This window comes from Barbus barbus (genome assembly GCF_936440315.1).
Source record: "Barbus barbus genome assembly, chromosome: 34".
NCBI classification, from domain to species: domain Eukaryota; kingdom Metazoa; phylum Chordata; class Actinopteri; order Cypriniformes; family Cyprinidae; genus Barbus; species Barbus barbus.
The window spans coordinates 3,816,140-3,842,221 of NC_136762.1; the positions used below are offsets into that span (position 1 = coordinate 3,816,140).

Genomic DNA, 26,082 nt, shown 5'->3' on the forward strand with positions numbered 1-26,082 from the left:
AACTTTTATTTTGCATGTGATTTAATCGATTTAACAGGGCTATTTGAAAGAAATCAATATTTTTATTCAGCAAGAATAAATTTAATTGATCTAAAGTTACAGTAAAGACATTTATAATGTTACTAATTAAATGCTGTTCTTTTAGAATTTCTACTAATCAAAGAATAATACAAAAAAAATAAATACATCATGGTTTCCACAAAAATATGAAGCAGCACAATCAAGTTCATTATAGGTGATAATAAGAAATGTTTCTTGAGCAGCAAATCAGCATATTAGAATGATTTCTGAAGGATCATGTGACGCTGAAGACTTGCATCACAGGAATAAATTACATTACATATTTTTGATTAAACAAATGCAGCCTTGGTGAGCAGAAGCAACTTCTTTCAAAAACCGACCCGTCTTTTAATTGGAAATGCACAAAAAACGAGAATTGTCTGTTACAGCAAAAACTATCAGCCACCTGAAAGAGAATGAGAAATGCTTGCAGAAGAAGACCAGCGCTGAAGACTGAACTTGCCAAATCCTCTACTGAACACTTTTAGCATCAAAGACGTCTCCTGATATAACAAATCACACACACCGCAATCCCAACCACCTGTTAAAGTGGAGATCAGCAAGCAGAGAACGACAAATCACACAGAAAAATGTTTCAAATGATCCGTGAGTACAAATCCCTCTCTAGTCCATCTACAGAATAATATCCCAGCAGACCGAGAAGCACTGCTAATGTACCATTATTCACAACTGAGCTCATGAAGTGAAAATGTTGACAGCCGCCTTAAAAATGGATATATTACAGCAAGTTTCCACAATTAAACCGAATCCTTTAGAAGGGAAACAATAAATATCAATGAAGTGAGTCTTGGCGCAGTGGTTAGTGGCTGATACATTAAGCTTTGGTCCTCAACTAGGAAAGTTAAGTTCAAGTCTGGGGTGGTGATGGCGCAGTGGATAAGACACATGCCTTTGGTGTGAGAGACCCGGGTTCGAATCCACTGTGAGACACCAATGTGTCCCTGAGCAAGACACTTAACCCCTAGTTGCTCCAGAGGCGTGCGACCTCTGACATATATAGCAATTGTAAGTCGCTTTGGATAAAAGCGTCAGCTAAATGAATAAATGTAAATGTATGTAAATGTCTCTCCCCAATAGTTTCCCAATAAAAGGCAAAGAACCCTAAAAAAAGAGTTTTCACAATGCCAGGTCATTACATACAAAATGCAGTGGCTCCAAAAAGTACACTTGCAATAGCCACAATTAAAATGCATGCATGACACTGCATAAGAAATCATCAAACTAAGTGGCTTTTGAAAGTAAAGATTTATTCTCATCACAAACCTTTTAAACTTTTCTGAGTCATTTTTGCAATGACTTTTAGCCTCACTAATTTGATTTTCTGAAATGTTTTGCTAGAAGAGTGAGTTTTACCATGTTTTATTTAAAGTAATAAATTCAAATAAATGCAAGTTCTTTGATATTTTGTTGCACTGACATTAATATTAATATATTTTTGCTCAAGTATCTAAATACCTTTTTGGGGAAAAACTGTGATGAACTGCTGTGATGAATATTGCAACTTCAAAACAAATAAACTGAACTTCTTTGATATTTTGTTTCTAATGCATTGATATTAACATTAAGTGTGACTTAAGTGTCCAAATACTTTTTGGGGGGACACATAATGGCAGAGAAGATAAACAAACCAAGCCGAATCGCTGAGGGAGATCATATTTAGTTGTGTCTCGCGGCACCAAATTATTCACATTTTCAGAGCACATTCAGACTAAACCTGAATTACATTACATTCAGCACTATGTGTGTGTGTTTGTATATATATATATATATATATATGAGTGTGATTATAGATTCCTTTGCATTTCCCATCTGCCCTCTATGCTTCTTTCTGATTTTAATAAAGGCCAGAGAGATGGTGCTATGCAAAGAAACAGACACTTGTCTATGCATGCCAAAAGCAATCTTCTCCAAGCTCCCAGCGAGACCCAGAGTCCCGCTGTCTCTCTGCTGACCCAAAGTGCATCTCTCTGCCTGGGCCTGACAGCCAACCAACAGCAACACTCCCTTCAGATCCAGAACCAACTCATTCTGCACTGCAGAGACACTCAAAGACCAGGCTTATAATGTGAGAGATCTAGTTTTATCATGCTGCGGCACTTGCTTGCAGATCAGACGGGGTGTAAAACTTACTTTTATATTGCATTTAATTGGTGGAGCAAGCAGATTAATTCCAAAAATGTTTCGCAAGTTGTATTTCTGCATGAATAATCGAGAAGAGAAACATCAGGATATGTAAATACTGTCATCACCGATTGGTGCAACAGCTTGGAGCATATTCAAACTGTGTGAATTGCACTTAGCAACAAAAAATGTGACAAAATGTGGAAAGCTCGACAGTGAAAACAGACCAAACGGATTGATATCTAAAGCGCTGCATCCAATTATTATGAAAAATAATTGTTACTTATGACTTTACACTACTAATGAATAATAAGTATAAAAGACATTTGCATGTGAAGTAGTTGAGAAGTCATACAGGAAACATTCATAAATATTATGAATGGCATTCATAAATATCACAAATACATTGACTACAATGTTCAGAAAAATTAAAAATATAGCATACATTATAAAAGAGCAACATATTTTAAAAACAATTCATATCAGGTACAATTTCACCTCATTTTCTAAAAGTGGACCCCAAGTAATTTGAGTATCCCTGCAGTACATTCCTCTCATGGATAGAGACACGCATGTAAGACGTTTATGGACTGAGACAGAACCAGTCTAAACCTGCAGTGGAGAAGGCCATCACAGCTGGACTAGGAACAAAAACTGGGATTCAACCATGTAAGGTCTAGAAATTAGGCTGGGGAATGGAAGAACATCAGCAAATATATTTTTTCTGCTTCCACCACTAAGGTCTCAACTCAACAGTGCTCTAGTGACATAAAGATGAACAGGGAATTCTGGAAACAGGTTTCTGAAAATAGTTTGTCTGTTAATATGGAAGGGTCGTGTGGAATCTGATTGGTTCCATCATCTCAACACATCCATCAACACGTCTGTCCAATAAAACAACTGTGACTGTATCCTGCAGCTTGGAGATGTGGAAAAATAACTACACACACTCTCACAACGTCTAAATGCAAAACTGTTATGTCTGTCTGACACATCTTCTGAGACCATCTTCATTGCCGCCTCCAAGATTCAGTTAATTGTGCCTCATAATAAAGCAATTAGGATGCAAAAGAAAACCAAACGACCTCTGTTTTACTGTCACCCATCTTAAGGCAAACTAATTATCTCCAAACACTCAGCAAAAGCTTCCGGCATAAGATACACTGCAGACAGTTCATTATTACAGACAGACAGAGAGAAAGAGAGAAAGACAGAAAAGACAGAACGATAGATGGATAGATAAAACTATAATGGTAGATGATAGACAGACAGACAGACAGACAGACAGACAGACAGACAGACAGACAGACAGACAGACAGACAGACAGACAGACAGACAGACAGACAGACAGACAGACAGACAGACAGACAGACAGACAGATAGACAGATAGATAGATAGATAGATAGATAGATAGATAGATAGATAGATAGATAGATAGATAGATAGATAGATAGATAGATAGATAGATAGATAGACAGACAGACAGACAGACAGACAGACAGACAGACGGACGGACTGGCCCGATTCGCGGCTTGTCGCAAGCGATTTTTTTGTCTAAAAATCCTCTATTGTGTGGTGTCATTGCGATTATTTATCTGCTCCCGATAGAGACGGAGCGTCGCCGAACTCAAATCGTAAATATCAAACATGTTTGATATTTAGGACTCTTGATCGGGCTGCCTCTGACGTAATACTCGCGATAGCCAATGAGAGCGAGCAAGCGTCACTCACTGGATGTTGCATGCTTCTATAGCTGAAACCTGGCAGCCACAAACATGCTGTGAGAGCAGAGAACATCATCCATAATTGTACACTTTGTTTATCACTGTGAAACAGAACGCGCGCCAGGAGAGCCAGCTGACAACATCGATTGTCCTCTTTGTTTTTCTTCTCTAGTCACGTTTGATCTCGCGAGTCTCCGTGAGATCAAGAGCCACTGTGAAACCGTGAAATGCGGCCTCGCGGTCTGCTCGAATCATCTAGTGTGCGCATTCAGAGGATTATAAGGCTAAAAATCAGTTGAACTGTCTTCATGTCTGTGGTCTCACATTGTTTTAAAATCGGCTAAGATTTGAAAATCGTCTAGTGTGCAGCCAGCTTCAGAAAGACAGAAAGGCAGATGGATAGATATGCAGATAGTTATAGAGAGGGATGGATAGATAGACGGATGAATAGATAGACAAATAGATATATTGATAGATACATAGACAGACAGACAGACAGAAAGATAAAACAATTAACAGACAGGGTCAAATTTATCAGTGTGACACGACAAATTACAGAAAGCGACTGAACTGTAAGCATCCCTCCGTTTAAAAACAGCACAGATGACAGATGGTGAAGCATCTCTGCAGTGTGATTCTTCTCGCTCAGAGTTCAGAGTTTCGAAGGCCTGCAGTTCTAGATTTGGTGAGCGTGAACGAAACCCACGCACAGACAGGAAAAGTGTCCCGTCGTTACGGGTGGAGCCACACAAGAGCCAGGCTAATAACTTCAAAGAGAAACTTTGATCAGAGCTTTTTACCTTTCCATAGTCATCAAACTCAGCGAAGAGCTCAGAGTCGTCGTCTAAACTGTCTCCTGAAGTCTCCACAATCAGACCCACTCCATCATCAAGAATCTCCTCTGTGGAAACACAATTCAGTTTTTAGTTTTCAGATAACTGCACTGAACATTGCAGTTTCTGGATGATATATTATATATGCATTTCTTTTCATATTTTGGCTATTTAATAATGTGTTCAGTAGTTAAAAAGAGTGTAAAGAAACATTTTTGAAGTTTTTCTAAAAACTCCCTTAGAAAGACAAAGCATGAACCCCTTGTTTATACTGTAGAAAAGTGTGTGTTGCATTTCAACACACTAGTTAGCAGTTATTTTGAAGCATTATATCATCTCAAGACAAATCGAAACACAAAAACAGTCAAATAAATGGGTCAGCAGATCTCTGGCCTCCCCTCACCCTGACTCTGAGAGAAGATGTCCGTGTAAAGGTTGTCCACAGCGTCCGAGCGTCTCGGTGGCAGGAAGTAGAGCTGCCGGCGGTCAACAGGGGGCAGCGTGTTGACGGTGAGAGAGAGAGAGACCTGAGCGAACGCCACCTTCATGTCAGCAAAGGTCAGAGTGCGGGCGTCCTTCCTATTCAGCTGCAGAATCTCATCTCCCGCATTCAGACCTGCAATCATTTCAATATGGTAATAGCTCATGAATAATTAAGTAGTGGAATATTGCATAGACTTCTTGAGATATGCAAAACGGATGAAATGGTTAAATGCACAGTGAACTTGCGATAGGGCCCTATGAAATCCATTTTATTTTTTCCCAAATTCCATTAAATGTTTTTCTAAATTCAGTTTTTTCCGTTTTAATTTTTCTGGACTCCTTTTTAATGGTCAAATTAAATTTTATTAATCAAAAAGCATGTCTAATGAATTAAAATCATGAAACTTACACAATTTAACATTAATTTATTAAAAGTGTAACAAAAATGACATGTTTAGGGCCGTATGAAATGTTTTATTTTTTTCTCACCTTATGTTTTATTGTTACCAAATTCTGTGTTTTAGCATGTCTAATTATTTGAATGCATACAAACTAATTTGATTTATTCTTACAGTAGCCTTATGAAATGTTGTCCCCGTCAGAAATTCTGTGTTGTGTATTTAAATTTTACTGGTTATCAGATGAAGGCATAAAACATTGATTTAATTTATATTTTAATTAATGAAAATTAAACATTAAAATTTTCGGCAAATAAAGAGGATTTACTATTAAAATTAAAACATTATGTGATTATTTCTTTAAAAAATAAAGTTTTATTATTTTTCAACAGTAGTAGTAGTAGTAGTATTACTTACATTCTACTAAATAATAATATATCTGGAGCCTATTTCTGGCACAATGTCTTTAATAAGTTAAACCAAACTTTTATTGTGACGGGTTGCTGTTAATACCTTTAAAGTTCTGTGTGTGTATGATATGACGCTAGTTTTACTCAAATGAAATGGTAAAATGCTCGTAAAGTGACTCTCAGATCAGTTTTAGAGATGTTCATGTATTTATGTCCTCATTGAGACGGCAGACGCTGAAATCACCGCGAGCGCCACGCGCCCTGTGTATGCAGTAAACAAAACCGCACGTCTGCTCCATTCATACAGAGACGCGCAGAACATGCAGGACTCATATTTACATCGACTTTTGCGGCTTAATATTTACTACTAATATTAATGACCTACTTTTGATTCATTCATCCAAAACGACAATTTCCGTTTTTATGACTGGATTCCGTCTGCGTTTTGTGCATCGCAGAAATCAAAGGGCCCTAAATGGGCCATTTCTGCTACTGTACCTTTAAGGTTTCTGTGTGCAAAATGCCTGTAAATACTTAAAAAAATCTTCAAAAACGAGCAAGAAAAATCCTGATTTGCGTGACACATCCTGTTTAATGCATCACGTTCCTCGAGCAGGTGCGTTACAAGTACTGCACATCAGTGAATCCGACTTTAATCGCCTCTCTGATTCCTTCTATCGTTTGTCATTATTCAAAGGGGTTGAGAATAAATCTGCAATCTTTGGCTCTCAGAAACCCCACAGAGCTGACAACATGTTACATAACACCAGGAGCACAGTGCAGATATCGCAGCAATTACTTATACAGCTTGATTCCTAAGCAGATGCTCAACAGACAAGAGAGAGAGAGAAAGAAAAGAACAAACCAAGAGACAAGGGTGAAAAGAGACAGAGAATGTAATTAGGAGGTGAAACGAGCTAATGAACCTTTAGCGAACGCTAATCCTCCAGCTCTCACGTCAGTGATATAGAGCTGCTGAACGCTGTCCTCCTCCACCACTGAAATGGAAAAACCTGCGAGAGACAGAGAGATGAAATTATAGACGTCATAATCAAGTATAATCATGAAACAAACCTCATAGGGTTTGAACATGCAACCTTTCATTTACAAGGCCAGATTTTTAAAAGGATAGTTCCCCCCAAATTAAATTTTTTTGCCATCATTTACTCTCCATCATGTCATTATAAACACATTTGAATTCTTTGTTCTTCTATGGACTATAAAATAATTTATTGTAGAATAATTTATTTGTTTTTCCCAGCACTGTCCCTTTAACTACTACCACCATATATAGACAAATTAGCATAATCTCTTCAGGATTTCCCACATGCAGTAATAAATAAAACTGAATACAAAAATGCAAAAAAAATAGAAATAAATATTAATAATGCAAAAAATAAATAAATACATAATTGAATAAAAATTAACAAATATAATCTTCTACGATTGCTGGTTTTTTTTTACTAAAAGTATTAAAAATTGTTTTAGTAATTGAAATAAAACTGAAATAAAAATAAATATTACATTTAAAATAAAAAAAACTTAACTTTTTTATTTTGCCTTTTAAAACTGACTGATTTTAGTTGAAGTACTAAAATCACTAAAACTGAAATAAAAATATTGTACATAGAAATCTAAAATATAAAAATGACAAAAGCACATAATTAATAGTAAATTAATAGCACGTAAACTAAAATTAATGTGAAAATTGAAAAATAATTCAAATCATTAATAAATACTAGAATAACATTGCAACGAATTATATTGACATTTTGTGATGTGGTTGTAGAATCACAGTAAAAGCAACTGTTTTAAATAATTAAATGTAATATATTCTGTCAACTCATATTCTAGTCCAAAAACATGCAGTTTACTGAGATAAATCTAGTAGGATTCAGCTGGTCATGTGATCTCATCATGTCGTCCCCCCAAGCAATGACCATAAAGCGTATTCACATTTATGTAAACTTTTTATTGAAAAAATTATGTAAAAGCTACTGGGAACACTTGTCATTTCCATGACTTTTCCAGGTACCGTTGTTAAATTTCCAGTACAAAGAGGTGGATGTAAACCAGACATGATTTGATGAACATAACACATTTTTGGCTCTCACCGTAGCCGATCATGCAGGACTCATCCCGATCAAACTGAATGACCTTCCTGATCTTACAGCAGAGCTCGATTTCCTTATACAGCTGAGAAGAAGAGCACAGGACATCATTCATTAATATTCCACGACTGAACACGACTTTGAAATTCTGCATTCAAACAGCATAAACAACACACATGGGACGGCACGAAAGGGCGAAAGTGACAGAATACAGATCCCATTTCACAGAAGGAGAACTTTATCGATTGTGTCTGACCTGGACACTCAAAACATAATAAATGAAGACGCTGAGCAGAAGTTAAAGGATGATGGATGTAGAGAAGTGAAGCTTCGAAAGAATGAAGCAATTCCATAGCTTAAAATAGACATTTTTTAGGAGAGATGGAGGGATGAGCAAAACATCTCCTTTTGTGTTCCACAGAAAAAATTAAGATTTTGTTATTAAAGCGTGAAGGAGAGAGGAAGAGAAAGGGTGTTTGGATGAAGTGTGATGTCCCAGCAGGATGAAAGTAATGAGAGAGCATCTAAGCAGCGGGTGGGAGAGCGAGTTTAACTCCAAACCTACCAGATCGTAAATATCCTCCTCCGGATTGGGGATATAAAACTGCACTTGGTTCTCAATGAGGAACTTAAGCCGCACGTAGTGTTTAGTGAGGTCCAGTTGGTGAGCCTGGAGAGAGACCAGGAGAGATGAAAGCAGACACACATTTAATGGATGAAGAGCGACGCCAAGACATGTTACTGGGCTGTATCTTCTTCTCAGTGGGCCAGATGGACAGGAATCACACGCTAAAAGGCCCAAATGCTCATATCAGAGAGGATGCAGCACATTTTCATTCGGCGTGTTTTCATTTCAAAGCAAATTAATTTCTTTATATAGGGTGGACACATGCTTGAGACTTTAAAAACCCTCTGAGGAACGCCTTGAGGAACATAGCATCTGAGTTTACGACACCAGTGACCTTCAAACTGACATTCAATCCCACAAAGACTGAAGCGACTCTGAATGTTTCGTGCACTAGAAAGATCTTGAGTTTGTTGGCGTTACCTTGCAGATCGTTTCCAGCATGTCGAGGGCCGACTCTCCGGGTTGGATGATGGCTAACACAGGCTGGTCGTTTGGCAGCAGCACCCATGATGGAGTGAGGTGGTCTCTGGACCAGATGTCATGATCTGTGCTGGGTCTTGGCAGACCTTTCACTGGGGTCTTGGTGTCTTTCTGTAGTGTGATAAATGAAAGCACGGTGAAGGCGCATCTGTGAACGAGGCCTTTAGAGATGCTATTAATCATGTGAAATGATGATTATCCTCATCTCATCATTTATAAGAACTCACCCGAACCGAATCTGAGGTGCACCGTGTGCTAATAACTTCTAGCATAAAATAATATATAATTGAAATATCATCCTAGCATACTACATTACTTCTAATTTTGTGCATAGTATGCACATTTTCTGTATGCATAAAACACATTTTCATACATGTAACAAAATGTACAGTATACAACTATAGCATATTGTTCTGTGTACCACTTGATGTTCAAATTCCATTGTGATCATTGAACTGGAAGTAACATTAGAATTAGATTTTTAAAGCTAAAAGTTACACTTTTACAAAAATTGGATTAGTAAGATTGGGTCAGTAAAATTAGTGTCTTATTTTTTAATAGAAATTAATACTTTTATAAATCAAGGATGCATTCAATTGATCAAAAGTGTCAGTAAAGATATGTTAAAAATTATATTTCAAATAAATGCTGATCTTTTGAACCTTTTCAAAGAATCCTGAAAAAATACATCATGGTTTAAACAAAAATATGAAGCAGCACAACTGTTTTCAACACTGATAATAAATGTTTGTTGAGCAGCAAATCAGCATATAATAATGATTTCTGAAGGATCATGTGACACTGAAGACTGGCGTAACGATGCTGAACATTCACAGCAATAAATGACATTTTACAATATATTCAAATAGAAAACTGTTCTAAATAGAAAATTGTAATAATATTTCACAATATTACTGTACATTTGATAAACAAATGTGGCCTTCATGAGCAGAAGAGATTCTCAGAAACGTTAAATCTTACTGACCCCAAACTTCTAAACATCTGAACACGGATGATAATAATGCACTGTAATCTCAACTACCATTTCACCATCGTTCTTTCTCTGCTTATGATTGAGTGAGTGAATCAGAACATCGACACTTTTATCAGCGCCCCAGGTCAGTGGATTATAGCACAACCATCTCTACCGTTCCTACACCACGAATGCCCACACCTCCGCCAACGCCAGTGATAAATATACGCCCACATCTCTGCCAACCCACTCCAGAGATCCATCCCAGAGCGCATCTCTCTGAACACGGCAGCTTTGATTTGGTGCAGTGGTCTCGTATAGTATTTTGTGTGTTTTTGCCACTTTTATAGATAGTGTAGTATTGAGAGATGCATGTTTCTTACCGTCGTCTCACTAGAAGAACCCTCAAACATGCCTTCTAGAGGACTTTTAACTGGATCATCCCCTTCTGCAAAAACCTGTTCAAAAATAACATCTAACATTCAGCAGTCACCCACCAAAACACGAAAACCAACTGTATGTGTTTTATGTAGTATGCATTTCATCTGCTTGTTGAAAAAAAAATGCAGAATCAGCATGCAAATTAATTTGCATATTATTTTTTAAGCAGAGCCGGTTGATCTTTTCATATGCATATTTATGTGTTCTGGAAGAAAAAAACTAAGTGTGAATTAGGTGTGTGTGTGTAGTTTACCTGGTTAATGCTGGGATGACCTTTACTCTTTCTCTTGGAGTGGGTGTCCAGACCCCATAGTGAGGAGAAGCGACTCTTGCGTTTGCTGGTGGAGCGCGACATCGCCTGTGCCCGACGCCTCACGCCGCTCTCAGTGCGAGCCGCCACCTACAGACACAAAACAGCTGCATGAGGTACAGGGACAACATTCATACTGTGTGTCCCAGCGATCAAACTGACTAGACGGCTCCTAGCAGGAGTCTGAGATATGAACACAGCTGCTCGGTGAAACTCGTTCTCATTGATTCGCTCACACTGATGTTCAGTCGTCAGCTTCATTCACAAGTTGTTCAAGAATCTGGGCATAAATGGGTCATTAGCTGGTCTAAATGGATCATTAGCTGCTGGTCAAAATTGGTCATTAGCTAGTCTAAACTGGTCATTAGCTGCTGGTCTAAATGGGTCATTATCTGGTCTAAATCATTCATTAGCTACTCTAAATTGGTCAGTAGCTAGTATAACAGGTCATTAGCTAGTCTAAACAGGTCACAAGCAGTTCTAAATTGGTCATTAGCTTGTTTAAACTGGTCAAAAGCTGGTCTAAACAGGTCTTTAGCTGGTTTAACATGGCCATGAGCTGGTCTAAATGGTTCACTAGCTAGTCTAAATTGGTCATGATCTGGTCTAAATTGGTCATAAGCTGTTCTAAATGGGATATTAGCTAGTATAAACTCATCATTAGCTGGTCACAACAGGTCATGAGCTGTTTTAAATAGGTCATTAGCTAGTCTAAACTGTCCGTAAGCTTGTCTAAATGGTTCATTAGTTAGTCTAAATTGGTCATTAACTGGTTTAAGCTGGTCTAAACTGGTCTAACTTGTAATTAGCTAGTCCAAACTGGTCATGAGCTGGTCTAACTTGGCCATGAGCTGGTCTAAATGCATCCTTATCTGGCATGATCTAGTCATTAGCGGAACAAACTAGATGTAAGCTAGTCTAAACTGGTCACGAGTTGGTCTACAATGTTCGAAAATACAGCTGCTTTGCCTGATTTTTTGTAGGAAAGTCATTGTCCTGATCAGATCTGCTTGAGATTTTTTCCCTCAGCAAACACAAAGCTCACAAACGCTGATTGTTATTAATGGTGACTGTGTAATCAATGTGTTTTCTGGAGTTCTCCTGCATTTAAATCACTAACAAAATAAGAAAGAAGCAGTATGTGCGTTTGCTGAATACAAACAGCCCTGAAAAGACAAATACCCAACACACCTTTTTCAGTATTTTTCAAAGTTTCTCCATAAACTGCATTCAGTCAGTCTACAATTGTTCTTGCTCTTATATTCTCAAAAAAAATGTCAAAGGACAGATTTCATCCATCACCACTCTTTCATTCTTTTTCAGCAAAAACACACTTTCCCTACCAAAATCGAGTCTGCTGGTGGGACATCACCTTTAGAAATAAATAAACACACATATTCATTCATACAAAAACAACTTGCTTCCTGTGGTCACTCGGGTCCGGATGAATTTTAAAGGTTAGTGAAGTGTTTGGCAAGTTCTTTTCAGTGTCATTCAAAAATTATACACGCTCGCTGTGTTGAACGCGCTGTGGCATTTCTGGGTCTCCTGATGGAGAAAAGCACTCCGGCTGCATCAAAAACCCTCTCCACTGCTCTGAACCAAGCTATTATTCGTCAAGAACAGCACACGGGCCAACAGCACTTCATTTGGACTCAACACTTATCCTCTCTCTCCATCCTCTCAGAATGTGAATGCTGAAGAACATCCCCACACCCTCCACCCCAGAAAATCATCCAAGCTGCATAGACAAAAATAAAATCTCCCTGTATCCCAGTGTCCTCTAGCTCCTGCATAGAACGCCAGAGCTGGAGGCGAATATGAGGATGGATGGTATTGATCAGCCGGAGCCGTGGCCCACATCCAAGAGAAAACTACTGTTTCTTTTTATGCCAAAATCCATTACCCACGTACACCAACACTGACGGGTGGGAAGGAAGCAGGTTAATACATGCATTCTGGGTAAAAATAGAGCGATACTGATGCTCTTGATGTGGTATTCTGAGCCATGCTTCTGTTTGAAATACACTACATACCAAACGTTTAAAAACTTATCAAAGTAAGTTCCCTTTAAGCCACCAGAGAGCTGTTTTCTATGTCTACTTGAAAGATTGAAATCTCTAAAACTGTTATATTATTATATTTCACTAAATTCTGACAACAATGGTAACATAACTTTTGCTCAAATCATGCAAATCATTTTCACTTTCATCATCAATACAATTTCATTTAATACATTGTAGTGTTAAAATTCAAAGTAAAAATTATATATTTATTCATATTATAAAATTATATATTTATTCATCTTTTCTAAATATACTGTGTGTGTATATATATACAAACAAACACAAAATCTAACAATATTTTAATATTAAAAATTATATTTAAAGTTTATTTTTATTAAATAATTATAGGTTTTAATATATATTTTAATATTAAAGTTGAAAAATTATATATATATGAAATATATAAAATTTCATATAAGAAATATATATAACATATACAAACACACACGCATACAAAAGACAAGAAATAAAAGTATTAGCAAAAAATAGGAACAAACTGATGGAATAAATTATGGAAAACTGAGAGATAATTACCAGAGCATGGAAGGAAGAGACTGAAAAAATGCCCAGTCGGCCCATGGCCAGTTTGGTGGGACGGGAGGCGAAAGCCAGCAGGCGTTTGGGGTTGGGAAGCTCGCCGCCCTGCAGGCTGGACAGGTAACAGCGGAAGCGGAACAGATCCATGTGGAACTGCTCTAAATTCTGCTCCCACAGGAAAATCTGAGGAAAATAAAGAGAAAAAGTTTAGAACACGGTTTACAACAGGCCAGCGGCATGTGAGAGTTGTCAAAATGATCATTTTATTCTCTCAAAAACAAGGTCAAAACATTACATTTAGCTGTAAAGGACCATCTCTAGATATCTAGAAGCTTCCGTGCCTTGTGTTTGGTCTGGTTTGATCTAATGAAATGGTGTTTGGAGGGCAGTGGAGTGGGTTTTATACACCACAGCGTCTCCTCCCAGCTACTCTGGGATAGATGTTTTTTTTGGAAGACGCGGCAGAGGGGGCAGCGGTCCAGACAACACACAAAGTAGCAAACAACAGCACCACACATTCCACTGGCAGCGAGGTCTGGGACTCCCTAGGAACTCAACCCTGCTGCCATTCACCAGGGCACAATGCGTAACCCGACGCTGCCAAAATTAAAAACCCACACAAACACACAGGCACCCGCTAACCCTCCTCCTGATGGGCCGCGGGCCATTCTGAGCTCTGCTTCTTGCGTAAACATCCATTGAGTGGAACGTGAACTTTAGCAGCAAGTGTGTGGAGTGAATCAATGTTCTGTCAACATTATGACAGCATCAGAATTACCGTGATGAAAATCTACAGTAATACAGTGGATGCGGAGGATGTTAGTGCCGTTAAAGCTTTACGATATTGATACAATAATTACTGACAGCTGTGCAAAACTAACACTATTTGTCCAAACCAGATGCAACCAACATTTAGTCCCTCACTTGTTTCTCTTTTCATCATGCTCTGCTGGGAAGATGTGCATTGGTCCAAAATGACTGTATAATACAAACACATTGTATAGTTTATATATTGTATAACACAAACATATTATTGTATATTAAAGGTGCACTCATTATGTTTTTGTCTACCCTACACTGTTTAATCGTTTGGGGTCAATTGAAAGAAATTACATATTTTTTTCAGCAAAGATGTATTCAATTGATCAAAAGTGACTGTAAATACACTATATATAGATTTATATTTCAAAATAAATGCTATTATTATATAAGAATAAATACATTTATATGAGTACATATATAAAACTTTCTATTTGTCAAAGAAATCTAAAAAAAAAAAGGTTTCCACATAACTATGAAGAAGCACAAGCATTTTCATCATAGGTAATAATCAGAAATGTTTATTGAGCAGTAAATCAGTATATTAGAATGATTTCTGAAGAATCATGTGACACTGAAGACTGGAGTAACGAAGCTGAAAATTCTGATTTGATCACACATTTCAAAAACACACATTTCATAATCACATAGAAAACAGTTGTTTTAAGTTGTAATAATATCTCACGATTTTGCTGATTTTACTGTATTTTTGATCAAATAAATGCAGCCTTGGTGAGCAGAAGAGACTACTTTCAAAAACATGAAAAAATATTTATTCTTAAAAATCTGCTTTTTTGTCATTATATATTGTATTTTATTTTAATTTTATATTCTAATATATATTTTTTATATTTTATTATATAAAAAAATCACCTCAACATCATGTTGTGACTAGATGTGATTTTGCTGCTTATTGGTTAGTGAATGTTTTGATGCTAAACATGTTGGATTGTGGGTAATTCAGGCCCAAATATGGTAAATAACCAATCACTCGCCTGCTCCAGAATGGTCTTCCTCTTCTTGGCGTCGGTGACAGCGGAGAGCTGCATGTCTCCCATTTTCTTCATCTTCTCATCCATGTCGATCTTCTGCTCCAGCTTTCGGATCTCGGCCCGCAGCAGACGCACAGTGTCTTCGCGGTGGTGTTGTCGAGCGACGGCCGCGGCGCAGGCCGAGTGAATGGCCGTGATCCAGTTCTCAAGCTCAGTTTGGCTGCAGGTCTACAGAAAGAGGTCAAGGGTCAAAGGTTAAATAGCATATTAACAAATTATGTTAATATGCCCTAAAATAAAGTTATAAGTAACTACAGCTGTGAGTTTTGACTTTCTGTTCCGCTTAAAGGTAGCAAAGTAAACATTTTTATTATTAATAAATAAATGTACCACATGATCTGTTGAGCCTTGACAACAAAGTAGCACACTAATGTTTATTGTGACGTAACGCCTACTGCAAAAAATTACATTTATGCATTTATCCAAAGCGGCTTTCAAATGAGGAACAAGGGCAATTTGTCACAGAGCCAGCATTTATCATAATATCCAATGCCAGGTTTATTAGACAACTAGATTAGGAAAACATAGAAGGCTGAAACAGTGTATATGGTATTATTCTGAACATATTAGTGAGTCAAATGTTCTTATATGAAACTCACATATACATTATCTGGTCAGTATTAGCTTTGCATAGGCTGTTCAGTCACCTGAAAAAGGAAGGAGTCTCCGAGCGAGTTACTCAGGCAGAAGACGAAATCTTTTTTGGGGTGTTCTGGGACGGCCTGGACGATGCTGTTCTCGGCCCACACGGCATGTTTAGGGACGCTGTTGTGATCAATGCCTGACCGGCCATCCGTCTCGTAGAAAAACAGAGTGCATCCTGGGAGGACAAATTCTGACATTCACTCAGGCATCAGAAATTCAAAGTTGTTCACGTGAGTTCAATTAACACTACAGATCATCTCTCAGCTGCTGTTTCCAGGGGAACGGGAGCAGGATATCCAATAGATTGGAGTTTTACAGCTTTATTGATTGAACTCTGCTCTCCAGTGGCCAAAATAAGAAATGCAGCACTGCTTACTTGAAGAGAATCCAATATAATGCGCACAAACTTATTGGATTGTTTTTTCAGCTTCGATTTTGTTCTGTTTTCACACTGTTGGCAAAGATAGAGAGCTTTCTAACATGTCAATACTCTAACACTGTGTGTATCCAAATATGAGGAACTTACTATATACTATCGTTTGAGGCAGGTAAGTGTATTTTTTGAAAGAAATTAATACTTTTAATTCAATAAGGACACATTAAGATGACAGTAAAGACTTCTATAATGTTACAAAATATTTCTATCTCAAACAAATACTGTTCATATAAACTTTCTATGCATTAATGTATTCTATAAGATGGTTTCCACAAAAATATAAAGCAGCACAATTGTTTTCAACATTGATAATGATCACTATATTAGCAGCAAATCACTATATTAGAATGATCTCTGCAGGATCATGTGACACTGAAGATGCTGAAAATTCAGCTTTGATCACAGGAATAAATTACATTCTACAATATATTCACATAGAAAACAGTTAGTTTAAATTGCAATAATATTTTGCAATATTACTATTTTTACTGTTATTTTTTTATTTAAAAAAGTGTAGTTTTGGTGAGTGAGGAAAGATACTTTTTTCAAAAACACACACATTTTTTTAGCACTTCTGCACTAATTTTTGCTAAACAATAAGGAAAAATAAATATGGGAAATTTCTTAAGCCAGAATATTTAACAAACAATTGTGTTAGAGGTGAAATAGTGAATGTTGGGCGTTCAATTCTGAAGACTCTTTTCTGGACCTACCCATATAACACAACACAACAAATATAATCCTCCTCTTCTCTCTCAAACGTGTTCACAGGAAGCTGTAAAACCTGTTTACGGTGCCAGGTAACCGCTCACATCTCTGTCAGAAACACCACACACACACACACACACACCTTTGAGGGACACCCAGTAGCTCTTCCACTTGCGGCGAGGGGCGAGCTCCACCTTCTTGTTTTTTTTATGCACCAGGAAGTTTTTGACGGCGAGGCGTCCAGCTTTGCGTACGGTTCCCTGTACAGCGGCCACGTTCAGCAGAGGGTCGGTGTGGTACGCAGAGCTCAGGGTCACGCTGCTCTGCTCATCGCTGAACGCTGAGCTTCTCTCCTCGGGAACCTCAGCTGGACTCACGTTCTGCTCCAGCTCCTGACGGAAGTTCTCATAGACACCCTGACCAGACACACACGACTGTTATCACTGTGCAGATGCTAAACTACATCACAAACTTACAAATAACATACAACACTCTTGTCCACCTCTTGTCTCATGGAAATAAAGTGCATTTGGTGCATTTCCTCTCTGGTATCTTTCTCTACATAATTTACCATTCATCATTTAGAAAAAGAAATATTTAAATATTACAGTGTTTGGTGCCTCTTGCATTTTATGAACAAAGATATGGTAAACTAAACAAGGTAAAATAAACAAACCAAAAACAAACAAACATGGGTAAGGTGTTTCAGAGTTGTTTTTGTTTGTTTTACATTTTCTGCATTTTGAGGTGTGGTGGATATGGTAAAATAAATACGGGAAATGTATTTATCAATCAATCAATCAATAAAAAAGTAATACATTTTTTTTGCATATATTTAATTTGAATGAACATAAATTATTTGATGTAATGTTGGCTATAATGACCATCATGTCACAATATTTAATTAAAATGTAATATAATTTGGCACATTAAAATCAAATCATATAAATACATTTTTAGATACAATATTTTTTTAAATATTGTTTTATTTTTTATACTTTTTATTTTAGATTATTTTATTTATTTCAAGTAACACAAAAAATGAGGGAAAAATTTATCAATTATTAAAAACTTTAATTCACATTAACACTGCAGTTAGTTGTTTTTATAACATCATGCCATTTATTAAAAACCATCAACTCTAAACATTTAGCCTTTATCATTTTTGTTTATTTATTTTTCAGGTACACATAAATATTATGACATAATATCATACTTTATTATTTATTCCATTTATAAATATTAACATTTTTTGTTTGCATATATTTTATTTTAATGAGCATTACTCACTTGACAGGAGGTTTCCCACAGATGTTGTGTGATGTTCACTTGGCAATAATTTTCATACACTGATGCGTCCACTGATGTTGCATCTATCTGATATTACTGTATGTCTACTGATGTCTGAATGGAACATATTATAAACTAGGAACTGAAGAAACAGCAGGAATAAATCACCCTGCCCACCTGTGTGCCATTTGAGGGTCCCGCTCCAGCCCCGCTGCTGCTCCCACTGTCGCTCCCGGTGAAGGCGCCCCCTGCTGACGTGGAGTAAGCGGAGAAAGACACAGACATGGTCTTATAGCGTCGAGCGTGGTGCTGAGACGCTTCGCTGTCCCCCGTCAGCCCATCGATACCGCTGTCCTCATAATCACTGCCGTCTCCTGCCGTGACATCCTGAACATGAAATAAATACATAAAAAATAAACATTTGCCATGATCATTGGTGAAAATGGGATAATCATTTAATTTACATCATTTTGTAGGTATGAATTTAAATGTAAGTTACAGTAATTAATAATTGCAGTAATTTCTAGCCAAAGAAACAGTTTAGAACCAAATGAGCATAAAAAGACAACATTTTCGAACAGAACAACTGAGCATAAAAAGACACTTTTTTATATTGACTACATACATTTTAGAAAAAAAAAGTAAAAAATTAATTATCTATTAAAATGTAATTATTTATTTTAAATTAATATAAAAAAATATTTAAATATTTTTTTTTTTAGGCCTGGAAATATCCCACTTCTGAAATGTCCTTATGTTTTCATGTCTATATATATATATATATATATAAATATAATAAATGACAGCATTAAGTGAATGTACATAAAAATATAAAATATAGGCCCAAATTGAATCTTAGTAAATTAAATCATTTTGGAGCAAAATCTGGCCAAAAAAACATGCAATGTTCTGTGAAAACCAGATTTTATGAAAAGACATGACATGTATCTAAATGATTTTTTAAAATACTGTCTACTTAATTTGACCTAGGACATCGGTTTAACATGGCTTACTTTAACTAAAACTAAGCAACAAAACGAATCATAGTTCCTGGATGTTCTTTCTCAGTAACCAAACATGAGCCTTGCGATTTCGACAGACTGAACGAAAAATAAAGACTCAGTTTTCCACTCTAATAAACGTGGCTCTTCTCCAACACATCTTCATTCCTCCTACCTGCTGGCCGGAGCACGTCGTGTCTTCAGAAGCAGAGGACATGCTGCAGGCTGTGAAGTGAACATTTTACAGACGTTGACACTGAGAGACCACAGCGCTGTCTGAACTCTGCATGTCGAGTTATAGCGCAGTAAAGTTGACTGTACAATCCCACTCTGTACTGCTGCTGGGGAATGATGAGATATTACCCACCAAACCCGGCATCTAGCGGGAGTCACGTGACAGGACTGTGCGGCCCGGCATGCCATTCGTCTTCACCGATGGAGCCTCACAGGGAGGCAGTGTGACACGGTGATTTGATCTTTTTCTTTCTAGCTTTAGCATATAGCCTACCTACGTACAACTGAAACACTCTGATTTCTTTCTTGCACACACATATTTATGCAAGAAATACAGTCAAAAATAAACAGGCATATCTAGAGCTCAACTCTCTCCACCTTTGCTCCTCGATCTCTCTCTCTCAATTACTTTCCTGTCAGTTAGAGCTCATTAGCATGACAAAAGAAGCGAGCTGTTCTCACAGAAGTCTGACTCCAGGATCTGGATCATCTGAGAGAGAGCAGGAAAATACAGCCAGCACCATATGGACAGTGTGACAGACCACTACCCACAGTGCACTAGGATTGTCAACACACGTCACAGAGATTGACAGCTACTGTGGTGGTACCACAGTATGATAATATTAGTACCATGGTACTTTGATATAGCATAGCATTTACAAATTACTTAATAAAATGTCCTTAAATTAAAATTCTAGTACCTTGGTGCATGTCCATCTATCCATGGTAGTATAATAATTTAAAAAATATATTTTATCAATAAAAATACCATTATATTTCTATAATTTTAAAATATTTTATATAGTATATGTACAAAATAGAAATACCATCACATTTTTAAATAAATTATTGGGAATTTTAATGCTATCTATATAAAAATATATAATATTAATACATACCAATACTATAAAAATATATAATATATATACCATATAAATACCGATTGTGTACATTTTTTGTTTATTTTATCTGCTAAAAAAGAAAATATAAATGCCATTCTATTTTTATACTTTATAATGGTTATAATAGAATAGAAGGATTTTTACATATATTTTACAAATAAAAATAAAAACTAAATACAAATATTATATTATTTTATAAAGTTTTGGCATTTTTATATTTTATCCATAAAAAATGTCAAATAGAAATACCATTATACTTCATAGCTATTTGATATTTTGTTCAAATCAATTATAATTATATATTTTTTTAGTTTACACCAACAGCTGACTGGGATGAGTGTCTTGTGAAATCCTAATACTGTCCGATGGGAAACCACAGTGGAGTCTGTGTGAACTCGCACACAAATGAGTCATTCATATGTACAGTCTCTTTACATGAGAAGATTCAGAGGATTCTGGGGGATTAACCGCAGTAAAAATTCATAGCAAGACTAAAATTCCCTGCTGTACACCTACACTAACACAACATTACACTCACATTCTTACTGCACACCTACAGGCGTTTACACTGACACTCAATGACTCCAGTCATTCAAACAAAGCCATTCACTTTCAATGAGAGCGGCTGATCTGAACAGTGAGTAGCCTCAAAGTTCACTACCAACAGTCAACCTCGTGTTTATCAAACAGAAAAGATTACTAGCATTTGTAACCGCTGACAGTATGAACAGAATATTTTACACTAGTTTTATTTTAAAGTAGTTATATTACAAGGACCCTACCATTTCAAAAAGTACTTAGCTACACTACACTTTACTAACATCGGAAACCTTTTCCAGTTTGTGTTTTTGATCATTTTAGCTTAGCTGACTACACTGAATATCCCAGACGACTGCTGGTCTAACAAAAATATAATTCATATATCATATTTTTATAGATAGAATATTTAAATAAAAAACAAATAATTATGAAAATACAATGAAATATATAGATAAGCAAATATTTATGAAAACATAAAAGTATTTATAAATTATATTTTTATGGATAGAATGTTAAAAAACTAACTATTATGAAATATAATGGTAGTTATATTGTTTATTTTTACAGACAGAATATTTAAATCAAAACAAATAATTATAAAATACAATTAATTTTTATAGATAGAATATAGAAAGCAAATAATTATACAAATATAATAGTATTTTTAATTTATTATATTTTTATAGATAGAATATAGAAAAGCAAATAATTATGAAAACATAAAAGTATTTGTAAATTATATTTTCAGATAGAATGTTTAAAAAAAAACAAATAATTAGAAATATAATGGAAGTTATATTTTATATTTTTTAGGTATGGCACTGATGAACCCAGAAACATTTTGCACATTCTTTGAACTTTTGCACTTTTTGTGTGGCCTACACCAGTATTTGTCTAAATGTTTGTGTGCAGATCCTTTTTTCTTGTTCTGCATTTGTTTTGGATCTACACACCTGGACAGTCATTCTACATTTCTGCATTGACTGTGTTTGGTGCTACATTATTCATCACACATTATTCATAATTTTTTTTACATATAAAATATAAAAATGCAAGTAATTATAAAAAATATAATGGTATTTATATTTTTAAAAATAGTATAATAAAAATATAGAAATATAGAAAACGAAGTTTAGAAAATTTATAAAGTTATTTATATTTTTTATATTAAATAAAAAAAAAACGTTAAAAAAAATACAAAAATATAATGGTATTTATAAATGTTGCGAAATACAACACGATTACAGCTAACCAGAATGTATAACTGTGGGCGGGGCTACCCAATCCACACTCACCTGTATGGTTTGTGCCCGCCTCCCTTGCATAACTCCTTTATGATTGGTCTGTCCCTCTGACAGACAGTGAGATCGGCGGCAGGGCAGCGTATATGCGCTGTATGTGGCTGCGTCGTCCTCACAGGGCGAGATCATCTTATCCTCGTCACCTTCTCTGCTTGTGCTGCTGCCCTTGTGCCATTTGGCATAGCATCCGTGTGTGGGCCTGCAGGCGGGGCTCTTCGGTCCGTAGAGTTCATCTAAAGAATTGGCTCGGTTTGAGTCCAGCAGCTCCTGAGCAGACGCCTGTAAATGGGTTTCGCAGTCGTCCGGCGTGTCTCCGATCTCCTCCGTGCTGGTCAGGTGCTCCTGGCTCAGGTCAGATAAGGACACCTCCAGCGAATCCTCCCTCCACATGTCTGCAGACTTAGAGCGCTTCTTTTTAAAGCTGGACGCCTCTTGGGAACTGTCCTGTGTGCGTTGGACGAGTGTTGTGTCCTCCGGCAGCTCGGTGTTGTCCTGCGTGGCCTGTTTGGCGGTGGCGGCAGGCGAATGGGCCGGATGGTTGTGGAAGGACATGGGTTGGAGATTCATGGCCACACGGTCCACCCAAATGGGGCCGCTGAAGTCGGGCAGCATGTCCGAGTCGTTGAAGGGCTCCAGGCCGTGGTCAACCAGCGACTGCGGGATGCTGGGAGTGCTGCTGGAGCGCGTGCTGGTCTCGGAGTTGCGGTGCTCCGGTTTTCCGGACGGCGTTCGGCGGGAACAGTACGTCTGCTTGTTGGACAGACGGAGCGAGCGGGACATGTGCTTACGGGAGAGGTGGCGCTGGCCATCTCCATAGTAACCATGGCCGCCGCTATGACTTTCTGTGTTACCCATGGCTCAGTATCTGCAGCAGACAGAGAAAACACAGAGGTCATGCAACTAAATATAACTGACCCATTAAGATTTTTTGTTATTATTTGTATGACAACTATTTATGCAATTATGTACTTATTATAGGGCTGCAACAACTAATCGATAAAATCGATTATTATCGATTATGAAAATCATCGACAACGATTCTCATTATCGATTAATCGGGTCTGCCCACAGTGCACGTCCAACTTCAGCTGGTTAGTCAAATTACGGCACTGAATAATGCATTTCTATGGACAAAATGCATCTAAAAATAGTGGAGGAAACAGAATGAGATTCTGCCGGAGAAGCACGTGATCCAAGCTGCCCAAAACATGATAATTCTTTATTTTAAGCTTTAAGTTAATGCATAAGAGTAATGGCTTGCCCTGTCAGGCGCTTTGACAGATGCGTGTGCGTCCTCAGCGCAAAAACGTTCAGTTTACGGTCATATCCTTATCTATAAATGCCACAAATTCACGCGAGCATTTCCATTTTTGCATAAAGGTCCGTCCTGACAGTCTGTGTTAAGTTTAAAATACCGAATGAGCGCCGGCGCGGCGGGCGCGCGCACGCGCGTCAGACGGACAGAACACAGTAGAGAGGGAGACAATTAATAGGCTTTTCAGCGCAAACATATCCATTGTGCTGAATTATCTGTTGTTGAAAGTTAATTTAAGGTTTAAAATAAATTAAAATATTTTATGAGAGTAGGAACTTTAAAGGGATAACAGCGTGTAATTGTCTGTCTGAATATAAACATGAGACGCTCCTTAACGGCCTTTTACAGGATAAAGAAATGACGAGGTGACTGTGATCAAAGTAGTTCCTGCAGAACATTACTCTTACCTGTTGGTTAACACTGAGTTTGTGTTTTTATTCGTCTTTATTATTATCTTTATTATTTTAATTTTTAATAGAGGTTTAAACTATATTCAATTTTTACAATGCTTAACAAATTTATGTAAGTTTTTTAACAATGTGTTTATGTAAGGTTTGTGCCACTGCTGCTCTAAAGTAACAGTATTGGTGATAACCAAAATCATTTTTCGGCTTTCTGTACTGGTTAGTACTCCAATATGTGTAAGCTCTTTAGTAACAGTAGTAGGCTATTTTTAATGCTATAATATCATTATTGCTGTTATCTATGAAAGAAAACCAGAGCACTTATTTTTTCTTGTATTTTTTATTTGAGTATTTTTTTTTCGCGATACCCAATTGCAGTCTAAAAGTACATAAACAATACCAGCAAGAATGCAAGCTGTTATGAGGACATTTTTTATTATTATGTCCAATAAATGACAATAACATTTTTAAATTTAAACAAATTTTTGACAAATTTCTAAAATATGTTTTCTCTTTATTATGCTAAGTGGTCTAATAAATTAAGCACTGTATGTTTTCATAGCATTCAGTTGTCACGTTTGTTTGAAGGACATTGGGCAGAATGTGGAATAGTGTTTTTTTTGGTCAATATTTTTTTAATCCGATTAATCGAAAGAATAATCGGCCAACTAATCGATTATCAAAATAATCGTTAGTTGCAGCCCTAACTTATTATTTTTATAACCATGTCATACAATTAAAGATCAAAAACTATATGACAATTAAAGATAAATTAAATTGCACAGTAGAGTCTGATTAAGGAACGAATTACTCATAAGTGGTTCGTTTCAGTGCATTATATGACAGTGTGCAGTTAAAGATAAAGATTGTGAAGTCTGAAAGTATTGTTTTATAAAATAATACTTATAAATATGAAATATGATATATGAATTAAATATGTTAAAAAATATATATATAATTAAGGTCAGTTATTTGACTGCATTTATGCTGCTGAATAATCAATATAAAAAAAGACAAAAACTTTTTAGCATGAACTGTTTACATGTATTATTTATTGAAATTATTATTGAAAGTGTTCTATATTTAGTATAATATATTATATAAAATACATATTATATATACACAAATATATTAAAAGTATTTATATATTAAAAATCTTATTTATAGTAAAAACTAATTACTATTTTATATTAAAAATATGCATTTCACACACAAAATAAATTTTCATACACTATATTGCCAAAAGTATTGGGTCACCCCCTTCTAATGAACAGGTTTGACTACTTTAGTAATTTCAGAAAGCAAAGTCCTAATCTCAGTGTGACTTTGACTTTAAATGCAGACCTTGAGCTGAAAACTCATCACCAAACACCAATGACTTGTACATACACTATATGGACAAAAGTATTGGCACACCCCCTTCTTTAGAACAGAAGAAGGCACTTCCAAAACTGTGGCAACAAAGATGGAAGCATAATTCACGTATTTAAACACTGTATTTCCATCTCTGTTGCAACAGTTTTGAAAGTGTCTAAAATGACTGCACCCATATACAAGTCATTGGTGTTTGGTGATGAGTTTTTGGCTCAAGGTCTGCATTTAAAGTCACACCAGAGGTGTTCAGCTGGGATCAGGACTTGGCTCTCTGCAGACCAGTCAAGTTCTTCCACACTGACTGAATCAATCATTTCTTTTTGAACCTTGCCTTATACACAGAGGCACTGTCATGTTAGATTAGAAAAGGGTTCTGTCCAAACTGTTGCTATAGAATTAAAAGCACACAATTCCCTAGAATATCATTATATGTTTAAACATTAAGATTTGTTCTCATGGAAAT

General features: G+C 36.5%; 1 protein-coding gene across 2 annotated transcripts in view; it reads right to left on the bottom strand.

Annotated features, from left to right (window-relative positions):
• Nucleotides 1-23,381, bottom strand: part of LOC306854347 (rho guanine nucleotide exchange factor TIAM1-like) — a gene marked incomplete at its 5' end in the record, with an annotated part of 44,153 nt that extends 20,772 nt beyond the window's left edge. Inside the window, 14 exons of one of the 2 annotated variants that reach the window (XM_079392281.1) lie at nucleotides 4,729-4,829; nucleotides 5,165-5,377; nucleotides 6,979-7,065; nucleotides 8,167-8,248; nucleotides 8,729-8,833; nucleotides 9,212-9,382; nucleotides 10,628-10,702; nucleotides 10,939-11,085; nucleotides 13,596-13,781; nucleotides 15,413-15,637; nucleotides 16,117-16,289; nucleotides 17,401-17,674; nucleotides 18,726-18,935; nucleotides 22,521-23,381. In XM_079392281.1, coding sequence (XP_079248407.1) covers nucleotides 4,729-4,829; nucleotides 5,165-5,377; nucleotides 6,979-7,065; nucleotides 8,167-8,248; nucleotides 8,729-8,833; nucleotides 9,212-9,382; nucleotides 10,628-10,702; nucleotides 10,939-11,085; nucleotides 13,596-13,781; nucleotides 15,413-15,637; nucleotides 16,117-16,289; nucleotides 17,401-17,674; nucleotides 18,726-18,935; nucleotides 22,521-23,381 — 2,910 coding nt within the window. Of the gene's footprint in view, nucleotides 1-4,728; nucleotides 4,830-5,164; nucleotides 5,378-6,978; nucleotides 7,066-8,166; nucleotides 8,249-8,728; nucleotides 8,834-9,211; nucleotides 9,383-10,627; nucleotides 10,703-10,938; nucleotides 11,086-13,595; nucleotides 13,782-15,412; nucleotides 15,638-16,116; nucleotides 16,290-17,400; nucleotides 17,693-18,716; nucleotides 18,936-22,520 lie in introns of both variants that reach the window. The other variant, XM_079392280.1, reaches the window with a different exon arrangement.
• Between the last annotated feature and the right edge of the window lie 2,701 nt (nucleotides 23,382-26,082).